The sequence below is a fragment of the Narcine bancroftii genome, chromosome 11, assembly GCF_036971445.1.
Source record: "Narcine bancroftii isolate sNarBan1 chromosome 11, sNarBan1.hap1, whole genome shotgun sequence".
Taxonomy (NCBI): domain Eukaryota; kingdom Metazoa; phylum Chordata; class Chondrichthyes; order Torpediniformes; family Narcinidae; genus Narcine; species Narcine bancroftii.
In genome coordinates this window covers 17,872,746-17,890,771 of record NC_091479.1, presented here as the reverse complement: position 1 = coordinate 17,890,771, position 18,026 = coordinate 17,872,746, and the positions used below count along the sequence as shown (strand labels likewise).

Genomic DNA, 18,026 nt, shown 5'->3' with positions numbered 1-18,026 from the left:
AATTTGTTGCTAGTTGGCACTGTAAATGACCAAGATACGCTTTTGAAGGTAACAGTGATTTTAGCTAGAGAATCCATCAGCATGAATATTTACATAATAGATAACCTGTAATGTTTTAATTTAGACATACAACATGGTAACATGCCCGCGCCACCCAAATACACCAATCTACAACCCCCGTATATTTTGAAGGGCAGAAGGAAACTGGAGCCCCCGAAGGAAATCCACGCAGACACAGGAAGAATGTACAGACAGCGTTGGCTTCGAACCCAGGCCACTGGGACTCTAATAATATTATGCTAGCCATGCATCCCGAGGGCTAGAAAAGGACTGAGATTATAAAAACATTTTTATTACTCATTTATAATTGCACTGGACAACGTTTTTCAAACATTTTGCTTCCTGAAAAAGGGGGTTATGAGCTGAACACAAAGATAATTTCGGATTTGCTGTATCACCAATGAAGTAGGGGAAACATGAACTTTTATTGAATTTAACATTAAGTGTACACTCATCACAAATGTATCACAGCTGCTACAACATTGACAAGATATTTCTGCTGTATTGAATCTTCCTGAAGACAATAAATGCTATTGCCTGAAGAAAATATGCATCAAAATGCATTCAGTCTCTAATCAATGTAATGCACAGCATCTGTACATGTGAGCTGCTTTTATAGCCTGTCTGCATCTATTCTGAATAAGCATACCCAGGCCGAAGACAACATTTGCATAGCGCCTACATGGAGTTCATGCCCAGGCAGGCTTGCACTGAACAAAGCAGCTTGCTTTGTGGGCAATATACTAATAAAATATGAAATTACAAAACCAGGTTACATCTAAAATATGGTACTTGATAGAGGAATATTTAAATTTTTAAAATTAATTGATTAAAAAACATTTACACATACATTTTGGCCCATGAATATGTGCTGCTCAATTAACCTACACCCCCGATACATTTTGAACAGTGAGAGGAAACCGGATCCCCTGGGGAAACAGTCAGACACAGGAGAACATTCAAACCCCGGCCCTGACTGCAGGTGTGTAAAGGCGTTGCCCTAACCGCTAACAGGATTAAGGGTATTTTCGTGATCAGCAGCCCAAAAATACTTCCCAAAAAATGATCGAGGAAGCAAAATTTTTGTTGTCCAGTGTTTGAGCGGGAAGCACGATATGGAAAGATTTTTAAAAAAAGCATGGCGCTGCAAAGAGAAATTTGGAACTTGACAATCAATTGCACAGCAACAGTAGAACATCTCTCCTTGGATGGGGAGAGAGGTGAGCATTTGAATTTAGTTTGTGGCAGTGGGTAAAAGGAAATGGATTTCCCATCCCACCACAGGGCAACAGAAAGGGGTTGGCATAGGCAATCTTAAACAATTTCATGTTCTTGGTCCACTTACTTCTCATGAATCCTCAGCACCCGGTGTACAATTGGAATTTCTCGCCCTTCAATTCTGAAGACAACAATTTCGCCCACTCTAATGGGATCTTCTACACGATTTGTCAGGAACAGAAGGTCCCCTCGAAAGAATGCAGGTTCCATACTCCCACTAAAACATGAAGGAAAGGACAGATTAGCCCCAGCTCTTTCAGACAAGCACATGATGCTTGAGAGAGTCAGCATAAAAGAAAACCTATCTATTCCACCTCCACTATCACCACATCTCAAACAAGGCCCAGTTCTACCAGAGTGCTGGTCTGCACAGGATCAAGGGATGTGGGGTTAGTTCAGAAATGTGGCAGCCATGATCCTAATGGCAGAACAGGCTGGGCAGACAAAATGGCCGACTGTAATTTCTTCTTTTACGGTTTATTGTCAGAGTACATAATAACACCATTTAAAACCCTGAGATTCTTCATCTTGCGGGCACTTTACCACTTATTAGTGCAAAAAAAAACTGTACTCAATGTACACTTGTAAATAAATAGAAATGTGAACAAACTGACTGTGCAATACAGAGAGAGAAAAAAAATCAGTAAAGTGCAACGGTAACAGCTCTTAAATGAGCCCGAGTTTGGTGTTGAGGGGTCTGACGGTGGAGGGGTACCAGCTGTTCCTGAACCTGGGGGTGCGAGTCTAGTGGCACCTATACCCCTTTCCTGATGGTAGCAGTAAGAACAGAGCGAGTGCTGGGTGGTGTGGATCCTTGATGATTGCTGCTGCTCTGACGGCAGCGTTCCTTGTAAATGTTCTCGATGGTGGGGAGGGTTTTGCCTGTGATGTACTGGGCTTTAAGCTCAAGGGTATTGGTGTCCCCAGACCAGACGGTGATGCAGCTGGTCAGCACACTTCCCACTACACACCTGTAGAAATTTGCCAGGGTTTCCAATGTAATACTGAACCTCCACAAACTCCTGAGGAGGCAGAGATGGCAATGTTCTTTCTTCACAATGTCATTAGTGTTTGGCAGTAACTCCCAAGAATTTAATTTTGCGCACTCTCTCCACCTCTGATTCCCCAATAATTACTGGATCGTACATCTCTAATTTTCCCTTCCTGGAGTCAACTATCAGCTCCTTGGTTTTGGTGACATTGAGTACAAAGTTGTTGTTGGTGCATCATTCAGCCAGGTTCTCAATCTCCCTCCTGCATACTGTCTCATCGTCCCTTTTTATACAGCCCACCACCATGGTATCGTCAGCGAATTTGTAGATGGTGTTATCATTCGGAGCCACACAGTCGTAGGCTTTGAGATGTGGTGACGATGGAAGTAGAATGATTGACTGTCTCCAAATCAAAATGATTTATTAGTACCCTAGTATACATAGAGCCACTCCATCAATCATGCCCAAGCCTTCGAATGTTGGTCAAAGAATTTCATTGTATATTTTGCTCAAACAGGGGTCAACACACTCAAAGGTGATGGCTGTGACGATGGTGAGGCTAAAGGGTGAGGGACAATATTCCCTCTCATTTTTAGTAATCAGTGCGTGCAAAAATCTGACGTTGTGCAAATTTTTCTCCTGTGACAAAAGCCTGTGCACACTGAATGCTTGTGTAAAAGTAAACCTGAAATTGTTTCAAGATAATTTTGGCACAGCCTCTCTCATGGCTAATAAAACTGTACTGGCATGTTTTAATGTAATACAAGTATGACTGCATACTACAAATTAACAGATTATAGTACTGAATATAACTACATTAGTTACTAACCTTTCATGTGCACTTTATTTCCTGTTTGTGCTGGCTATAAAATGTGCGCGCACATGTGCACAGCTTATGAGTGGTTCTCAATCTTTTTCTTTCCACTCACATCCCACTTTAAGTAATCCCTAGGCCATTGGTGCTCGGTGATTAGTGTGATTAGTAAGGGATTGCTTAAGGTGGGACGTGAGTGGGAAGAGAAGGTTGAGAATCACTGTTCTCAACCCAATTGTTACTGAAATATTGTGCTTGAGAAAAATTGCCATTGGCCCATTTCCTTTGGAGATCTGAAACCGCGCACATAACGAGTCCATGAGGGATGATTAAAACAGTGGTTTTCAACTTTTTTCTTTCCACCCACATCCCACCTTAAGCAATCCCTTACTAATCACAGAGCACTTATGACATAGGGAATACTTAAAGTGGTATGTGAGTGGAAAGAAAAAGGTTGAGAACCTTAGAGGGAACAGTGGTGAGGGAAGGGTGGGTGAGGACCCTTTAACAAGATACAAACATCTGATGAGCGAACAGAAATTAATAAATTAAATCTCTTACCTGAGTACAACTACAATTGGACTTTCACTCCCTGTGAGAACCATCAATCCTTTCCATATCATCAATGCAGATGATACAATCATACCAAAATTCAACACTTGATAGTACAACTGAAACAAAATGAACATTAATTGTACACAGGCCGTGATTTCTATGTAAATGTACCCAAACCCATCAATCTTGTCATTTTATAAAATAGCAGAATTTGTAAAAGCAAATCTCTCAACAGCACTAGTCGCACAATGTACTCCAAGCACAGGTTAATAGGAAACCACCTTCACAAAGGCAGCATGGTCAACGTAGCAGTTAGCGCCACTCTGCTACAGCGCAAACAGCCCGGGTTCAAATCTGTCGCTGTCTGCTCCAGTATCATCCCACCCTTCAAAAACATATGGGGGGGGAGGGGTTGTAGGTTAATTGGGTGTATTTGGGAGGCACAAGCTCGTGGGTCAGAAGAGTCTGTTACTGTGTTGAATGTCTAAATTAAAAATATTAAACTAGAGCAGAGAACCAAATATCCATAACTTTGGTGGGGGTCAAAAAAATTGCATGTTCCAAATTAAATTTGAGAGAAAACTGCAACACAAAGCCCAATTTCTTAAAAAGATAACAAACTGGACATTGAGATATAAACTTCCCCAGGGCACCAAATACCCACAACTGATTCTCATCTCCTCCAACCTCTCTCCAACTTTCAGGGCAGCAAAGGTAACACTATTTCATCCTCTGGAAAAACAGCGGCCACATTTTTACCCCGACTTCGGAATTTCTGCCAGGCTGCGGATGAGCTTCTTCCCGCAGGCCGAGAGATTGATTAACGGTATCTGTAACTGAGAAAATTATCCCCAAATATTTATATTTAGTTGAAATTATTTACATATTTAAGGGATTATGCCCTGCATTATGTGATCCAAAGTAAAAACACAGGAAATGCTAGAGGATCTCAGCCAGTCTCACAGCGTCCATCACTGTTGTTTCGGGTTTGAGACCTTAAATTTACATATTACATTTAGACGTACAGCACGGTAACAGGCCATTTCGGCCCACGAGCCCTTGCCACCCAATTAACCTACAACCCCCCCCCCCCCCCCACCGCCAGTATGTTTTGGAAGATGGGAGGAAACTGGAGCCCCCAGGGGAAACCCATACAGACACGGGAAGAACGTACAAACTCTTCAGTCAGCGGCAGATTCTAACCATACTGCCCTTCTTCTAGGTTCGAGTCGCAGGTGGATGAATTAAAAGAAAAGCGGGGAGGAGTAAAAAAAGTGTTAATTGGACAACGGAGAGGAGGGAAGGTGAAAGGGAGGGTGGGGGTCGAGGTGAGTGCGTTTCTCTGTGAATGCAGAGCTGGAGTAAACAAGACAGAGGGACTTGAATTCTTCAGCGGTACAGACAGGGGATAATAACCTTGAATTTAAAATGGCACTCAATACTCATAAGACTTGGCTGTTGATTGGCTCAGAAAGTTCACAGATGGGACATGTTTTAAGATGGCAAACGAGACTGGACGTCAATACAGGCACACGATCCTTTATCCGGACATATAAAATCCTGAAAGCTCCAAAATCTGGTAAGTGGGCAGAGAGGCGGCCGGACGACTGGAAGGGGGTGGGGGTGGATACGGCAGCACAATTCGGGTGGGCTTTCCAAAATCTGGAAAAATCCAAAATTCAGAGCACATTGTCCCCCAAGGGTTCCGGATTAAAGGATCGTGTACCTGTAATAAAACTGAAGTTTAGTTAAATGTACAAACCAGGACAAGCAAGTTATCACTAGAATTCAATCACCATCAGACACAGAAGCAAAGTAAATAAACCAAGGGAAAAAAGTGCAAAGAAATTCTTAAAATTAAAGACTGAGGAAAAAAAATCCCCTTGTTAAATGTGATTTTCGGTGGTGGAGTTTTGACTAATTACATTTTACCGTGTCACTACGTTCTTGTGCATTATAAGTTTTGAAACAATCAAAGTAGTTTCAAATGTTATATTAACGGTCTAACAACCAACATTTAATTGTAAAATTAAACTAAAAATGCTGGATGATGGAACAGATTATGCAATCTGTGGAAAGAATTAACTTTTCCAGTCATTTCTTTTCTCTTTGGAGTGAAGGAGGTTGAGAGTTCGACGAGATTTTGAGAGTCAGGGATAGCAAACACCAGAGGACACCTGCACCAAGTGAAGGGAGGGAAGCTTAGGGAGACGTCAGGGATGAAATTCTGTTTATTCTTCACAGTGTTGTGGGTGCCTGGAATGCCTTGTCAGGGGTGGTGGTGGAGGGCACATGGATGAAAGAAACATAGAAAGAGGAAGGAGGAAGGGTTAGTATATTTTTGGTAGGAATATATAGGTCAGCACAACATTGAGGGCTGAAGGGCCTATACTGTAATGTTCTATCTTCTAATACAAGTGTGCAGAGAATAGGTGGTCAAGCTCTAATCATTAACCTTGTTATCCTTCTTGGTGACATTAACAGGGGAACTTCACATGTTTGAAAATGATCACACATTCACAATTTGCCAACTGTATTCATGCACTGGCAGGTAGTTTCTTAGTTATGACTACTGACGGGTGTTTATTTGTACAATAAACTCCACTCCAAAATTAAAATCTGGCACACCAATATTAAAGATGCTCGAGATAGGGACAATCCAAGCCCTTTCTCGCCTAGTCTCTTGAGGCCTAAAGATCACACACAAACCTGGCTCAGATTAAAAGCACAGTGCTAGAGAAACTCAGCAGTTCAAACCGAGTACTTTATGCAGATAAAGATACATAACCAATGTTTCGAGCTTGAGCCCTTCATCAAGGATTGGATAAATGTCGGCAGGACCCCCCGAACAAAATATTAGGGGGTAGGGGGAAAAAAGAGCACAGACCCAAAGGCAGGAGGTAATAGGTGGAGAAGGGAGGGAGGACACACCCACAGACAGGGGGAGGGGGGGGGGATGGCTCTGTGAATGGAGAGGGAAGGGGTAGGGGGTGGAGAGCTGGAAGAATGAAGATAGAGGGGAAAATGAAGGGAAGGAGAACTAAGATTAGGTTAGCAGAAATCAGAGAAGTCAATTTTAATGCATCCAGTGGGAGGGCGCCCAGAAGCTGCATATCAACAAGTCAAGACTGAAGCACACAACTTCTGTGTAACTTCGATTGGGCATTAGATAGTTTAAACCTTACCAAAAAAATTATAATAAGAGACAGAAACAGTGAAATATCAAACACACGTTACGAACAAGTCATTCTCTGCCGGCTGTGACAAAAGGCGGAAAAGCCTGGCTGACTTTCGTGAAGAAAGACGCTAATGGGCAATCGAAACCCTTGTGTCTCTCTGCTCTATCACATCAGATAAGAACCTCAATAGGATACACTTCTTGAGAAAGTACGTAGAACCAAAGGGTATATTCAAACTGAGGTAACTGTGAGATGTCGGCAGTGGGGGGGGGGGGGGCGCGGGGTAGGGGGGTGGGAATACATTCTCGAAAGATGGTGAAAGTTGAAAATTTTTTACCCCGGGGAGCCATGGAGGAATCAATGGATATTTTTAAGGCTGAGATCAGAAGCCATTCAAACTAGAAGAGTCCAGGGACACTGGGAGAAAGCAAAGAACAGAATATGATCCGCGTGGTGGAACAGGTTTAAGGGCCCACTTCTGTTTATGAAGTTATCTGGAATCAATGATGAGAGAACGTCTTGGGCCAAATTACAAAACAGATTTGACTCTTGTATTCTCAAAAGCAATTATACATCTGGTCGTATTTATGCCTGTTAAAAGGTATCAACCCTGAATGAAGAACTTTCCACAAGGAGTAAACCAATCCAAAGGCAAGGTTCAATGGGAGGGCATTGATGGGATGGGGGGAGGGGAGGGGTGGGGGTGGTGGAGGATATGGAAAACATGACCCAGAAGTGCAGGGTGTGGGTGACGGCATGGGGATGGGTATGGAACAACGGCCCGGGAGATACATATAGGAAAGATGGGCTGGAGGGGGGGACAGAAAAGAGATGGCACCACAGCCCCAAGGGGGGGGGGGGGGGGGGGAGGGGGGAGGGAGCCCCGGCCCTTGGTGGGGGGAGGGAGCCCCGGCCCTTGGTGGGGGGAGGGAGCCCCGGCCCTTGGTGGGGGGAGGGAGCCCCGGCCCTTGGTGGGGGGAGGGAGCCCCGGCCCTTGGTGGGGGGAGGGAGCCCCGGCCCTTGGTGGGGGGAGGGAGCCCCGGCCCTTGGTGGGGGGAGGGAGCCCCGGCCCTTGGTGGGGGGAGGGAGCCCCGGCCCTTGGTGGGGGGAGGGAGCCCCGGCCCTTGGTGGGGGGAGGGAGCCCCGGCCCTTGGTGGGGGAGGGAGCCCCGGCCCTTGGTGGGGGGAGGGAGCCCCGGCCCTTGGTGGGGGGAGGGAGCCCCGGCCCTTGGTGGGGGGAGGGAGCCCCGGCCCTTGGTGGGGGGAGGGAGCCCCGGCCCTTGGTGGGGGGAGGGAGCCCCGGCCCTTGGTGGGGGGAGGGAGCCCCGGCCCTTGGTGGGGGAGGGAGCCCCGGCCCTTGGTGGGGGGAGGGAGCCCCGGCCCTTGGTGGGGGGAGGGAGCCCCGGCCCTTGGTGGGGGGAGGGAGCCCCGGCCCTTGGTGGGGGGAGGGAGCCCCGGCCCTTGGTGGGGGGAGGGAGCCCCGGCCCTTGGTGGGGGGAGGGAGCCCCGGCCCTTGGTGGGGGGAGGGAGCCCCGGCCCTTGGTGGGGGGAGGGAGCCCCGGCCCTTGGTGGGGGGAGGGAGCCCCGGCCCTTGGTGGGGGGAGGGAGCCCCGGCCCCTTGGTGGGGGGAGGGAGCCCCGGCCCTTGGTGGGGGGAGGGAGCCCCGGCCCTTGGTGGGGGGGAGGGAGCCCCGGCCCTTGGTGGGGGGAGGGAGCCCCGGCCCTTGGTGGGGGGAGGGAGCCCCGGCCCTTGGTGGGGGGAGGGAGCCCCGGCCCTGGTGGGGGGAGGGAGCCCGGCCCTTGGTGGGGGGAGGGAGCCCCGGCCCTTGGTGGGGGGAGGGAGCCCCGGCCCTTGGTGGGGGGAGGGAGCCCCGGCCCTTGGTGGGGGGAGGGGGAACCCGGGCCCTTGGGAGGAGGGGGGAACCCGGGCCCTTGGGAGGAGGGGGGAACCCGGGCCCTTGGGAGGAGGGGGGAACCCGGGCCCTTGGGAGGAGGGGGGAACCCGGGCCCTTGGGAGGAGGGGGGAACCCGGGCCCTTGGGAGGAGGGGGGAACCCGGGCCCTTGGGAGGAGGGGGGAACCCGGGCCCTTGGGAGGAGGGGGAACCCGGGCCCTTGGGAGGAGGGGGGAACCCGGGCCCTTGGGAGGAGGGGGGAACCCGGGCCCTTGGGAGGAGGGGGGAACCCGGGCCCTTGGGAGGAGGGGGGAACCCGGGCCCTTGGGAGGAGGGGGAACCCGGGCCCTTGGGAGGAGGGGGGAACCCGGGCCCTTGGGAGGAGGGGGGAACCCGGGCCCTTGGGAGGAGGGGGGAACCCGGGCCCTTGGGAGGAGGGGGGAACCCGGGCCCTTGGGAGGAGGGGGGAACCCGGGCCCTTGGTGGGGGGGGGGGGAGCCCGGGCCCTTGGTGGGGGGGGGGGAGCCCGGGCCCTTGGGGGGGGGAGGGAGCCCGGGCCCTTGGGGGGAGGGGGGAACCCGGGCCCTTGGGGGGAGGGGGGAACCCGGGCCCTTGGGAGGAGGGGGGAACCCGGGCCCTTGGGAGGAGGGGGGAACCCGGGCCCTTGGGAGGAGGGGGGAACCCGGGCCCTTGGGAGGAGGGCGGAACCCGGGCCCTTGGGAGGAGGGGGGAACCCGGGCCCTTGGTGGGGGGGGGGAGCCCGGGCCCTTGGGGGGGGGAGGGAGCCCGGGCCCTTGGGGGGAGGGGGGAACCCGGGCCCTTGGGGGGGAGGGGGGAACCCGGGCCCTTGGGGGGAGGGGGGAACCCGGGCCCTTGGGAGGAGGGGGGAACCCAGGCCTTGGGGGGAGGGGGGAACCCGGGCCCTTGGGAGGAGGGGGGAACCCGGGCCCTTGGGAGGAGGGGGGAACCCGGGCCCCTTGGGAGGAGGGGGGAACCCGGGCCTTGGGAGGAGGGGGGAACCCGGGCCCTTGGGAGGAGGGGGGAACCCGGGCCCTTGGGGGGGGGGGGCGGAACCCGGCCCTTGGGAGGAGGGGGGAACCCGGGCCCTTGGGAGGAGGGGGGAACCCGGGCCCTTGGGAGGAGGGGGGAACCCGGCCCTTGGGGGGGGGGGGCGGAACCCGGGCCCTTGGGAGGAGGGGGGAACCCGGGCACTTGGGAGGAGGGGGGAACCCGGGCCCTTGGGAGGAGGGGGGAACCCGGGCCCTTGGGTGGAGGGGGAACCCGGGCCCTTGGGAGGAGGGGGGAACCCGGGCCCTTGGGAGGAGGGGGGAACCCGGGCCCTTGGGAGGAGGGGGGAACCCGGGCCCTTGGGAGGAGGGGGGAACCGGGCCCTTGGGAGGAGGGGGGAACCCGGGCCCTTGGGAGGAGGGGGGAACCCGGGCCCTTGGGAGGAGGGGGGAACCCGGGCCCTTGGGAGGAGGGGGGGAACCCGGGCCCTTGGGAGGAGGGGGGAACCCGGGCCCTTGGGAGGAGGGGGGGAACCCGGGCCCTTGGTGGGGGGGGGGAGCCCGGGCCCTTGGGGGGAGGGGGGAACCCGGGCCCTTGGGGGGAGGGGGGAACCCGGGCCCTTGGGAGGAGGGGGGAACCCGGGCCCTTGGGAGGAGGGGGGAACCCGGGCCCTTGGGAGGAGGGGGGAACCCGGGCCCTTGGGAGGAGGGGGGGAACCCGGGCCCTTGGGGGGAGGGGGGGAACCCGGGCCCTTGGGGGGAGGGGGGAACCCGGGCCCTTGGGGGGAGGGGGGAACCCGGGCCCTTGGGAGGAGGGGGGAACCCGGGCCCTTGGGGGGAGGGGGGAACCCGGGCCCTTGGGGGGAGGGGGGAACCCGGGCCCTTGGGGGGAGGGGGGAACCCGGGCCCTTGGGAGGAGGGGGGAACCCGGGCCCTTGGGAGGAGGGGGGAACCCGGGCCCTTGGGAGGAGGGGGGAACCCGGGCCCTTGGGGGGGGGGGGGGGGCGGAACCCGGGCCCTTGGGAGGAGGGGGGAACCCGGGCCCTTGGGAGGAGGGGGGAACCCGGGCCCTTGGGAGGAGGGGGGGAACCCGGGCCCTTGGGAGGAGGGGGGGAACCCGGGCCCTTGGGAGGAGGGGGGAACCCGGGCCCTTGGTGGGGGGGGGGAGCCCGGGCCCTTGGGGGAGGGGGGAACCCGGGCCCTTGGGGGGAGGGGGGAACCCGGGCCCTTGGGAGGAGGGGGGAACCCGGGCCCTTGGAGGAGGAGGGGAACCCGGGCCCTTGGGAGGAGGGGGGAACCCGGGCCCTTGGGAGGAGGGTGGAACCCGGGCCCTTGGGGGGGAGGGGGGAACCCGGGCCCTTGGGGGGAGGGGGGGAACCCGGGCCCTTGGGAGGAGGGGGGAACCCGGGCCCTTGGGGGGAGGGGGGAACCCGGGCCCTTGGGGGGAGGGGGGAACCCGGGCCCTTGGGGGGAGGGGGGAACCCGGGCCCTTGGGAGGAGGGGGGAACCCGGGCCCTTGGGAGGAGGGGGGAACCCGGGCCCTTGGGGGGGGGGGGGCGGAACCCGGGCCCTTGGGAGGAGGGGGGAACCCGGGCCCTTGGGAGGAGGGGGGAACCCGGGCCCTTGGGGGGAGGGGGGAACCCGGGCCCTTGGGAGGAGGGGGGGGAACCCGGGCCCTTGGGAGGAGGGGGGAACCCGGGCCCTTGGGAGGAGGGGGGAACCCGGGCCCTTGGTGGGGGGGGGGAGCCCGGGCCCTTGGGGGGAGGGGGGAACCCGGGCCCTTGGGGGGAGGGGGGAACCCGGGCCCTTGGGAGGAGGGGGGAACCCGGGCCCTTGGGAGGAGGGGGGAACCCGGGCCCTTGGGAGGAGGGGGGGAACCCGGGCCCTTGGGAGGAGGGGGGAACCCGGGCCCTTGGGAGGAGGGGGGAACCCGGGCCCTTGGGGGGAGGGGGGAACCCGGGCCCTTGGGGGGAGGGGGGAACCCGGGCCCTTGGGAGGAGGGGGGAACCCGGGCCCTTGGGGGGAGGGGGGAACCCGGGCCCTTGGGGGGAGGGGGGAACCCGGGCCCTTGGGGGGAGGGGGGAACCCGGGCCCTTGGGGGGAGGGGGGAACCCGGGCCCTTGGGGGGAGGGGGGAACCCGGGCCCTTGGGAGGAGGGGGGAACCCGGGCCCTTGGGAGGAGGGGGGAACCCGGGCCCTTGGGAGGAGGGGGGAACCCGGGCCCTTGGGAGGAGGGGGGGGGGGAAGGACGGGGACGGAACCCAGGCCCCGGGGCCTCCTGCCCCCACCGACCTGCCGCTTGTTCATCCGCCGCACATCGTTGAGGAAGTCCAGCGACACCATCTCGCCGCCGCCGCCGCCTACACCGACATCGAGCGGCGCTCAGCCTCTCCCTCCCCGCCGCCTCGCACACGCTGCCGCCGGCGGACAAAGAGCGGAGAGAGTAGAGCAGGGCCGCCCACGGCGCGCAGCACTCTGGGAGGGAGCTCCGCCGCGCCCCCTGCCGGCCGGGAGGAGTCCGGGCCAATGAGGAGCTGCCAGGTTGACCTGAACCACTGAGAGATGATTGACACACACCCCAGTCAGAGCAAAATGTGGCTGGATTCCAACCTTTCAACATTTCCAGCCCTGTTTGCATGACGTTGCCAAATTTGATTTGCCCTTCCCATGACGAAGGTGTAGATTAGAGCTAATTTAGACCCACAGCACGGTAACAGGTCCTTTCGGTCCATGAGCCTGCGTTGCCCAATTTTACCCCATTACCCGACACCCCTGAATGATGGGAGGAGACCGGACACCCCCATGGAGAGCCCACCCAGACGTGTATAAGATCCTTACAGACCGCGCGTGCTAAATGACTTCCCTGAAATGGGTCGCACCCAGACGCAAGATTTCAAAGCACAAAGAGGTTCTTTGCTCCTGGGCGGGGACGAGGCAGAATGACCACTTATTGCTCGTGCAAGAACCGTACGCAACGTAAACGAGCAAACTGCAACATAGCGAGGGCATAAGTAAGAATCCCTTAAGAAGTGAGTCCCCCATTGAGTTTGTCTGATGGTGGCGGGGTAGCAGGTGTTCCTGAACTGGGTGGCGCCGATACCCCTTTCCTGAAGGCAGCAGCGAGAACAGAGCGTGGGCTGGGTGGTGTGGGTCCTCGATGATTGCTCCATCGGCAGCGTTCCCTGTAGACGTTCTCTAAAGTGGGGTGAGTTTTGCCTGTGATGTCCTGGGCTGTGCCCACTTCCTTTTGGAGGGCTTTACGCCCCAGACCAGACCTGGTCACCATACCTCTGTAGAAATTTGCCAGGGTTTCTGGTGTCACAACAAACCTCCACAAGCTCCTGAGGAAGTCGAGGCGCTGACGTGCTTTCTTCATGTAGTGAGTTGGGTCCAGGAAAGATCATCCGAGATAGTAACTCTCAAGAACTTAAAATTTTCTCACCCTCTCCTCCCGTGATTCTCCCTATGATCACTGGATCATACACCACTGGCTTTCCCTTCCTGAAGTCAACAATTTGGTGACATCGAGTGCGAGGTTGTTGTTGGTGCATCGTTCAGCCAGATTCAATGCTCCATCACCCCTTTTTACACAACCCACTACTGTGGCATCATTACCAAATTTGTAGATGGTGTTTGTCCCGAGCCACAACCGTAGATGTAAAGAGAGCAGGGGGCTACGAACACAGCCCTGTGGCACTCCAGTACTGTTGGAGATTGTGGAGATGTTCTTACCCCTCCTCACTGGTTTATTGTCAAAGTACATTCATTACATCACGTACAATCCTGAGATTCTTTTTCCTGTGGGTGGGTTTAGCAAATCTTCTCTGCTCTCTGCTTTGCCTCCATGATTCCCCTCCGCACCCTTGGCTCCAAACCCTGCGACCACACCCTATGTCCCACTTGCGCCCACACCTCAGCACCATTCAGGGGCCCCAAGCAGTCCTTCCGAGTGAAGCAACGTTTAAAATTGTGAACTTGCGGGGGTCGTTCACTACATCTGGTGCTCCTGCGGTGGTCTACTCTGCATCGGAGAGAGCAGGTGGCACCTCGGCTCTGTCCGCCCTAATAGCGTGGATCTCCCAGTGTCTCTGAGAAGAACTCTTTTCCCTACTGTTTGGCGAATCTTTGTTTCCTTATGGCCGCTAAAGTTGAAGCATAATGGGGATATTACATTTTTAATGTATTATTAGGTGACAATAAAAGGAACCTTTGGGAAAGCTTTTTTGAACTTTGATAGGGAAATAACTGAATTAAAGAGAAAATAAACACATAAGATATAAATATTCACAGTATTATTTAAATGGAGTCAAGCTAGGGAGTGGGGTAGTGCAAAGGGATCTGGGTGTACTTGTACACCGGTCGCTAAAAGCTAGCATGCAGATTCAGCCAGTTGTGAAGAGGGCAAACAGCATGTTGGCTTTCATAAAGAGGGGATTGGAATATAGGAGCAGAGATGCCCTCCTGCAGTTGTACAGGGCCCTGGTGAGACCTCATCTGGAATATTGCGTCCAGTTCTGGTCCCCAAATTTGAGGAAGGACATTCTTGCTATAAAGGGAGTGCAGTGCAGATTTAACAAGGTTAGTTCCCGGGATGCCAGGACTGACATACGCGGATAGGTTAGAAAGACTGGGATTATATGTGATGGAGTTTAGAAGGATGAGGGGAGACGTGATTGAGGTATATAAGATTATCAAGGGGCTAGACAGGGTGAATTCGGATTATATGTTCCCAGTGTTGGGAAGAGTTGGAATAGTGCAGGCAGCAGTCCTTTTGTGTTGTTGGAGCAGTCCACGATTAGTATACCATGAAGAGGTTTAAGAGCCTGACAGTTGTTGCAAAGAAACGGTTCTTGACCCTGGAGGTGGTGGTCTGCCTGAAGGGAGCAGTGAGAAGAGGCTGCAATCAAGTTTATTGTCTTCTGATTGCACAAGTGCAATCTGTCAATGCAACATTCCCTGGCCCTCAATGCAAACAACACACAACGAGACATAATACACATATAGACAATACATGTGCCGGACAAGTATTCATGGATACAAATAAATAAATATTTCATAAACTTTAGAGTCTCGGACGATCAGTGTGAGCTGTTCCCTTGGTCGTTCAGCATTCTCACTGCCCATGGGAAGAAGCCTGGCGGTGCTGGCTCTGATACCCCTGTGTCTCTTCCGCAATGGGACCAGCTGAAAGATGCATGGTGCGTGGGGTGGAAGGGGTCCTCAGTGATTTTGTGTGCCCTCCTCAGGCAACAATCCAGGTAGGTCATGTCGATGGTGGGGTGGTTGAAGGAGAGACCCCGCTGATCCATTTCACAGGCAGTGAGAAAGCTGAACGACCAAAGGAACGGCTCACATCAACTCAACAAGATTCTCATATTCATGAAACAAAATCTATTTATTTATTTATACGTATGCACAAATACTGGTCCTGCATGTGCATTGTTCCTCTGTATGTGTGTTATTTCTGCGTGTTTTGCACAGAGGACCGGAGAATGCTGTTTTGTCAGGTTGTACTTGTGCGATCGGATGACCTGACCTCGCATCCATTTATGTGAAACACTGTTACTTTTTCTGACAGCCTAGCTATGACTGCTTTGAGGTAAGAATTTTAAGATAACCTTGTACACCCTAGAAGCACAACTCTTGAGTAATTGCCCCTCCACCCTGCCTCATTATCCCCCCCCCCCGAGTATGGTTCTGCCTTTGACTGCAGTCGTGCAGAAGACTGTAGTAGACAATTTGAGGAGCCAGAAAAATAACAAAAACCTGCAGAGGCCAGAATCCCAAGTGGTGAGTGGATCAGGCTGTGCTGTGGAGAGAAACGGGTTGGGACCCCTTCATGGAGCGTCTTATCAAAATTTAAGAGTCAGAATATTGCAGATTTAAGTATCATTCCAAGATGTGATGAAATAATCCACGTGAACACAGCTCAGGAGTGGATGAACGTAGGAGCAGGAGTCGGCCATCCTTCTCCATCATTCAATGGCTGATCTGATGATCAACTCACCTCCTTTTCCCCATATCCCTTAATTCCCCTACTATGTAAAAATCTATGTCTATCTATTCCCCAACTATGTAAAAACCTTGACTTAAATATATTTACTGACGTCGCCTCGACTGCTTCAATGGGCAGCGAATTCCAGATACACCACCCTCTGGGAAAAGCAGTTCCTCCTCATCTCCATCCTAAATCTAGTCCCCTGAGTCCTGGTCTCACCCACCAATGGAAACAGCAACTACCTATGCTTATCTAAGCTTTTCGTAATTTTATAATTTCTATAAGATCCCCTCTCATTCTTCTAAATTCCAGCGAGTGCAGTCCCAGATGAGGCAATCTCTCTTCATAGGCTAAACCCCCCCATCTCTGGAATCAACCTGGTGAACCTCCTCTTCAACGCCTCCAAAGCCAGTCCAGTCTTCCTCAAGTAAGGAGACCACAACTACAAGCAGTCCTCCAGATGCAGCCTCACCCCAGCTCCTAAAAATTGAATTCCTCTTGAAACGAAAGCCAACATTTCATTTGCCTTCTTGATCGCCCGCTGCAACCTACAAACCCATCTTTTGCGATTCATGCACAAGCCTTCCCAAGTCCTTCATGCTGCCATTGCTTGCCATTGGATGATAATTGCATTGCTGGAGAATCCGAAGTTTCATTTGATTCTTCGGACAGGTATTGAAGTTTCTTAGCATTATTTTCAAAGAGGCATCTCCTCCACATCCCTTGGTAATGTTTACGTCAACTGAAAAAAATCCACTTTGTCCAATGATCTCATTGTTGCTTGTGAGAACATGATATCTGCAAGTTGGCTGCAGGACCTCCTAATATTCTATCGGAAATCACAGCACATTTACTGGAAAGGTGGCTGGACGAACACAGAACTACTGTGCTACATGCACAGGTCATAATGCCCATTACTCATCATCTACACTTTTAGCACATCCAATTCTTCCCTTCCTCTGCCAAGCTCTCAAATTCATTCAATCCTTAAAATCTTCCCTCTCTTGCATTTAAAGCAGAAGACTCATCTACATTCATATTCAGCCCTGGATTCAAATGATCCTTTTAGATTTGTAGCAAATCTCTGCACTTACCCGGTCTTCGGATGAGTTTCTTTTTTGTTTTGAATATTGTGGGTTTAAAATGTGGCAATATCTCAAGAAATTGACACATTGTGAGATAGAGAAACATGCTGGTGAAGACAGGTCAGTGGAAGTACCATCCAGAGTAACTGCCAGGCTTCTTTCCACGACTTACTTCAAAAGCCTTCTGCAACTGGCATTACTGGGAATGTAAGTGCACTGGGAAAATCACCGCAATGCTCTGTAGAACCATCCCCTGAAATTCGAAAAAGTTTGAGGTATTGGAATACATTTTCATAGTTGTCAAAATTAACTTGAATTTTACAGAGTAAAACTTTCCAAGCCCCTTAAGGAAATACAGTTAAAATAGACAATGAATCAAAAGGCCTTTTCACACTGCATTGTAAAACGGAGATTCCCTGGACGTTTTCCCGCGAACCCTCCCGTGAACCTGTGCTGTGGAAAGGTTGGCCCGAGAATTTTAAATGGGTCTGTGGCCCCGGGAGATTTTCCTGGACCTCCCTCTCCCTGCGGTGCGAAGAGCCAAATGGCCAAGCAGGGGAAGCCTCGTGACATCAGCGGTGCGAAGAGCCAAATGGCCAAGCAGGGGAAGCCTCGTGACATCAGCGGTGCGTCATGTAGGCGATTAAAATTAAAAGATACTTACCGCCTGACAACCGTGGGCCGCATCAGCACGCCCCGACAGCAGTACATGTCAGGATGAATGGCCGTCCTCGTTAACCATAAACCCTCACCTAGCTGGATTTCCCAGAGCAGTTCTAGCTGGGTGAGGGGTTTAGGGAAACAAAGTCTGCCATTCATCCTGCATTGTGCCGCCGTTACAACGTGGGGGGAGGGGTTGGGGACGGACAGGGGGTGAACTTGAGCAATGCATCATCGGTTGGGGGTGGGAAATCCCCTAAATTACCAGGGAGAGCAAATTCCCAGGAATTTGGACCGTGTTGTGTAAGTTTGTCCTGGGGACAAAGTAGGGTCACTGCTCCCCTGTGGTGTGAAAACGGCTAATGAGAGTGGTGTTGGAGCTTGGTGATCAAAAGCTTGATACATTTAAAGGAATTTTTAAATTTAAAAAATTTAGACATACGTCACAGTAGCAGGTCCTTTCAGCCCACGAGTCCGTGCCATCCAAATACCCCAATCTACCTATAA

The 18,026-nt window shown here is 53.3% G+C and overlaps 1 protein-coding gene across 1 annotated transcript; it reads right to left on the bottom strand.

Moving 5' to 3' along the window:
* Positions 1-1,400: 1,400 nt before the first annotated feature.
* Positions 1,401-12,261, bottom strand: sec11a (SEC11 homolog A, signal peptidase complex subunit). The gene is made up of 3 exons (XM_069904535.1): positions 12,069-12,261; positions 3,706-3,815; positions 1,401-1,555 (listed from the first exon to the last, which is right to left on the bottom strand). The coding sequence occupies exons 1-3, from the start codon at positions 12,117-12,119 to the stop codon at positions 1,402-1,404; spliced, it is 315 nt and encodes a 104-aa protein (XP_069760636.1). The 5' UTR covers positions 12,120-12,261; the 3' UTR covers position 1,401.
* Positions 12,262-18,026: the final 5,765 nt, after the last annotated feature.

What these genes read in the sequence shown, in the direction of transcription:
- sec11a (XM_069904535.1), bottom strand. Translation starts at nt 12,119, where the DNA reads ATGGTGTCGCTGGACTTCCTCAACGATGTGCGGCGGATGAACAAGCGG. An exon ending in GGCGGATGAACAAGCGGCAG is followed by an intron (nt 3,816 to 12,068) that starts GTCGGTGGGGGC and finishes ATTTTGTTTCAG; the next exon opens with TTGTACTATCAAGTGTTGAA. An exon ending in CCAATTGTAGTTGTACTCAG is followed by an intron (nt 1,556 to 3,705) that starts GTAAGAGATTTA and finishes TTCATGTTTTAG; the next exon opens with TGGGAGTATGGAACCTGCAT.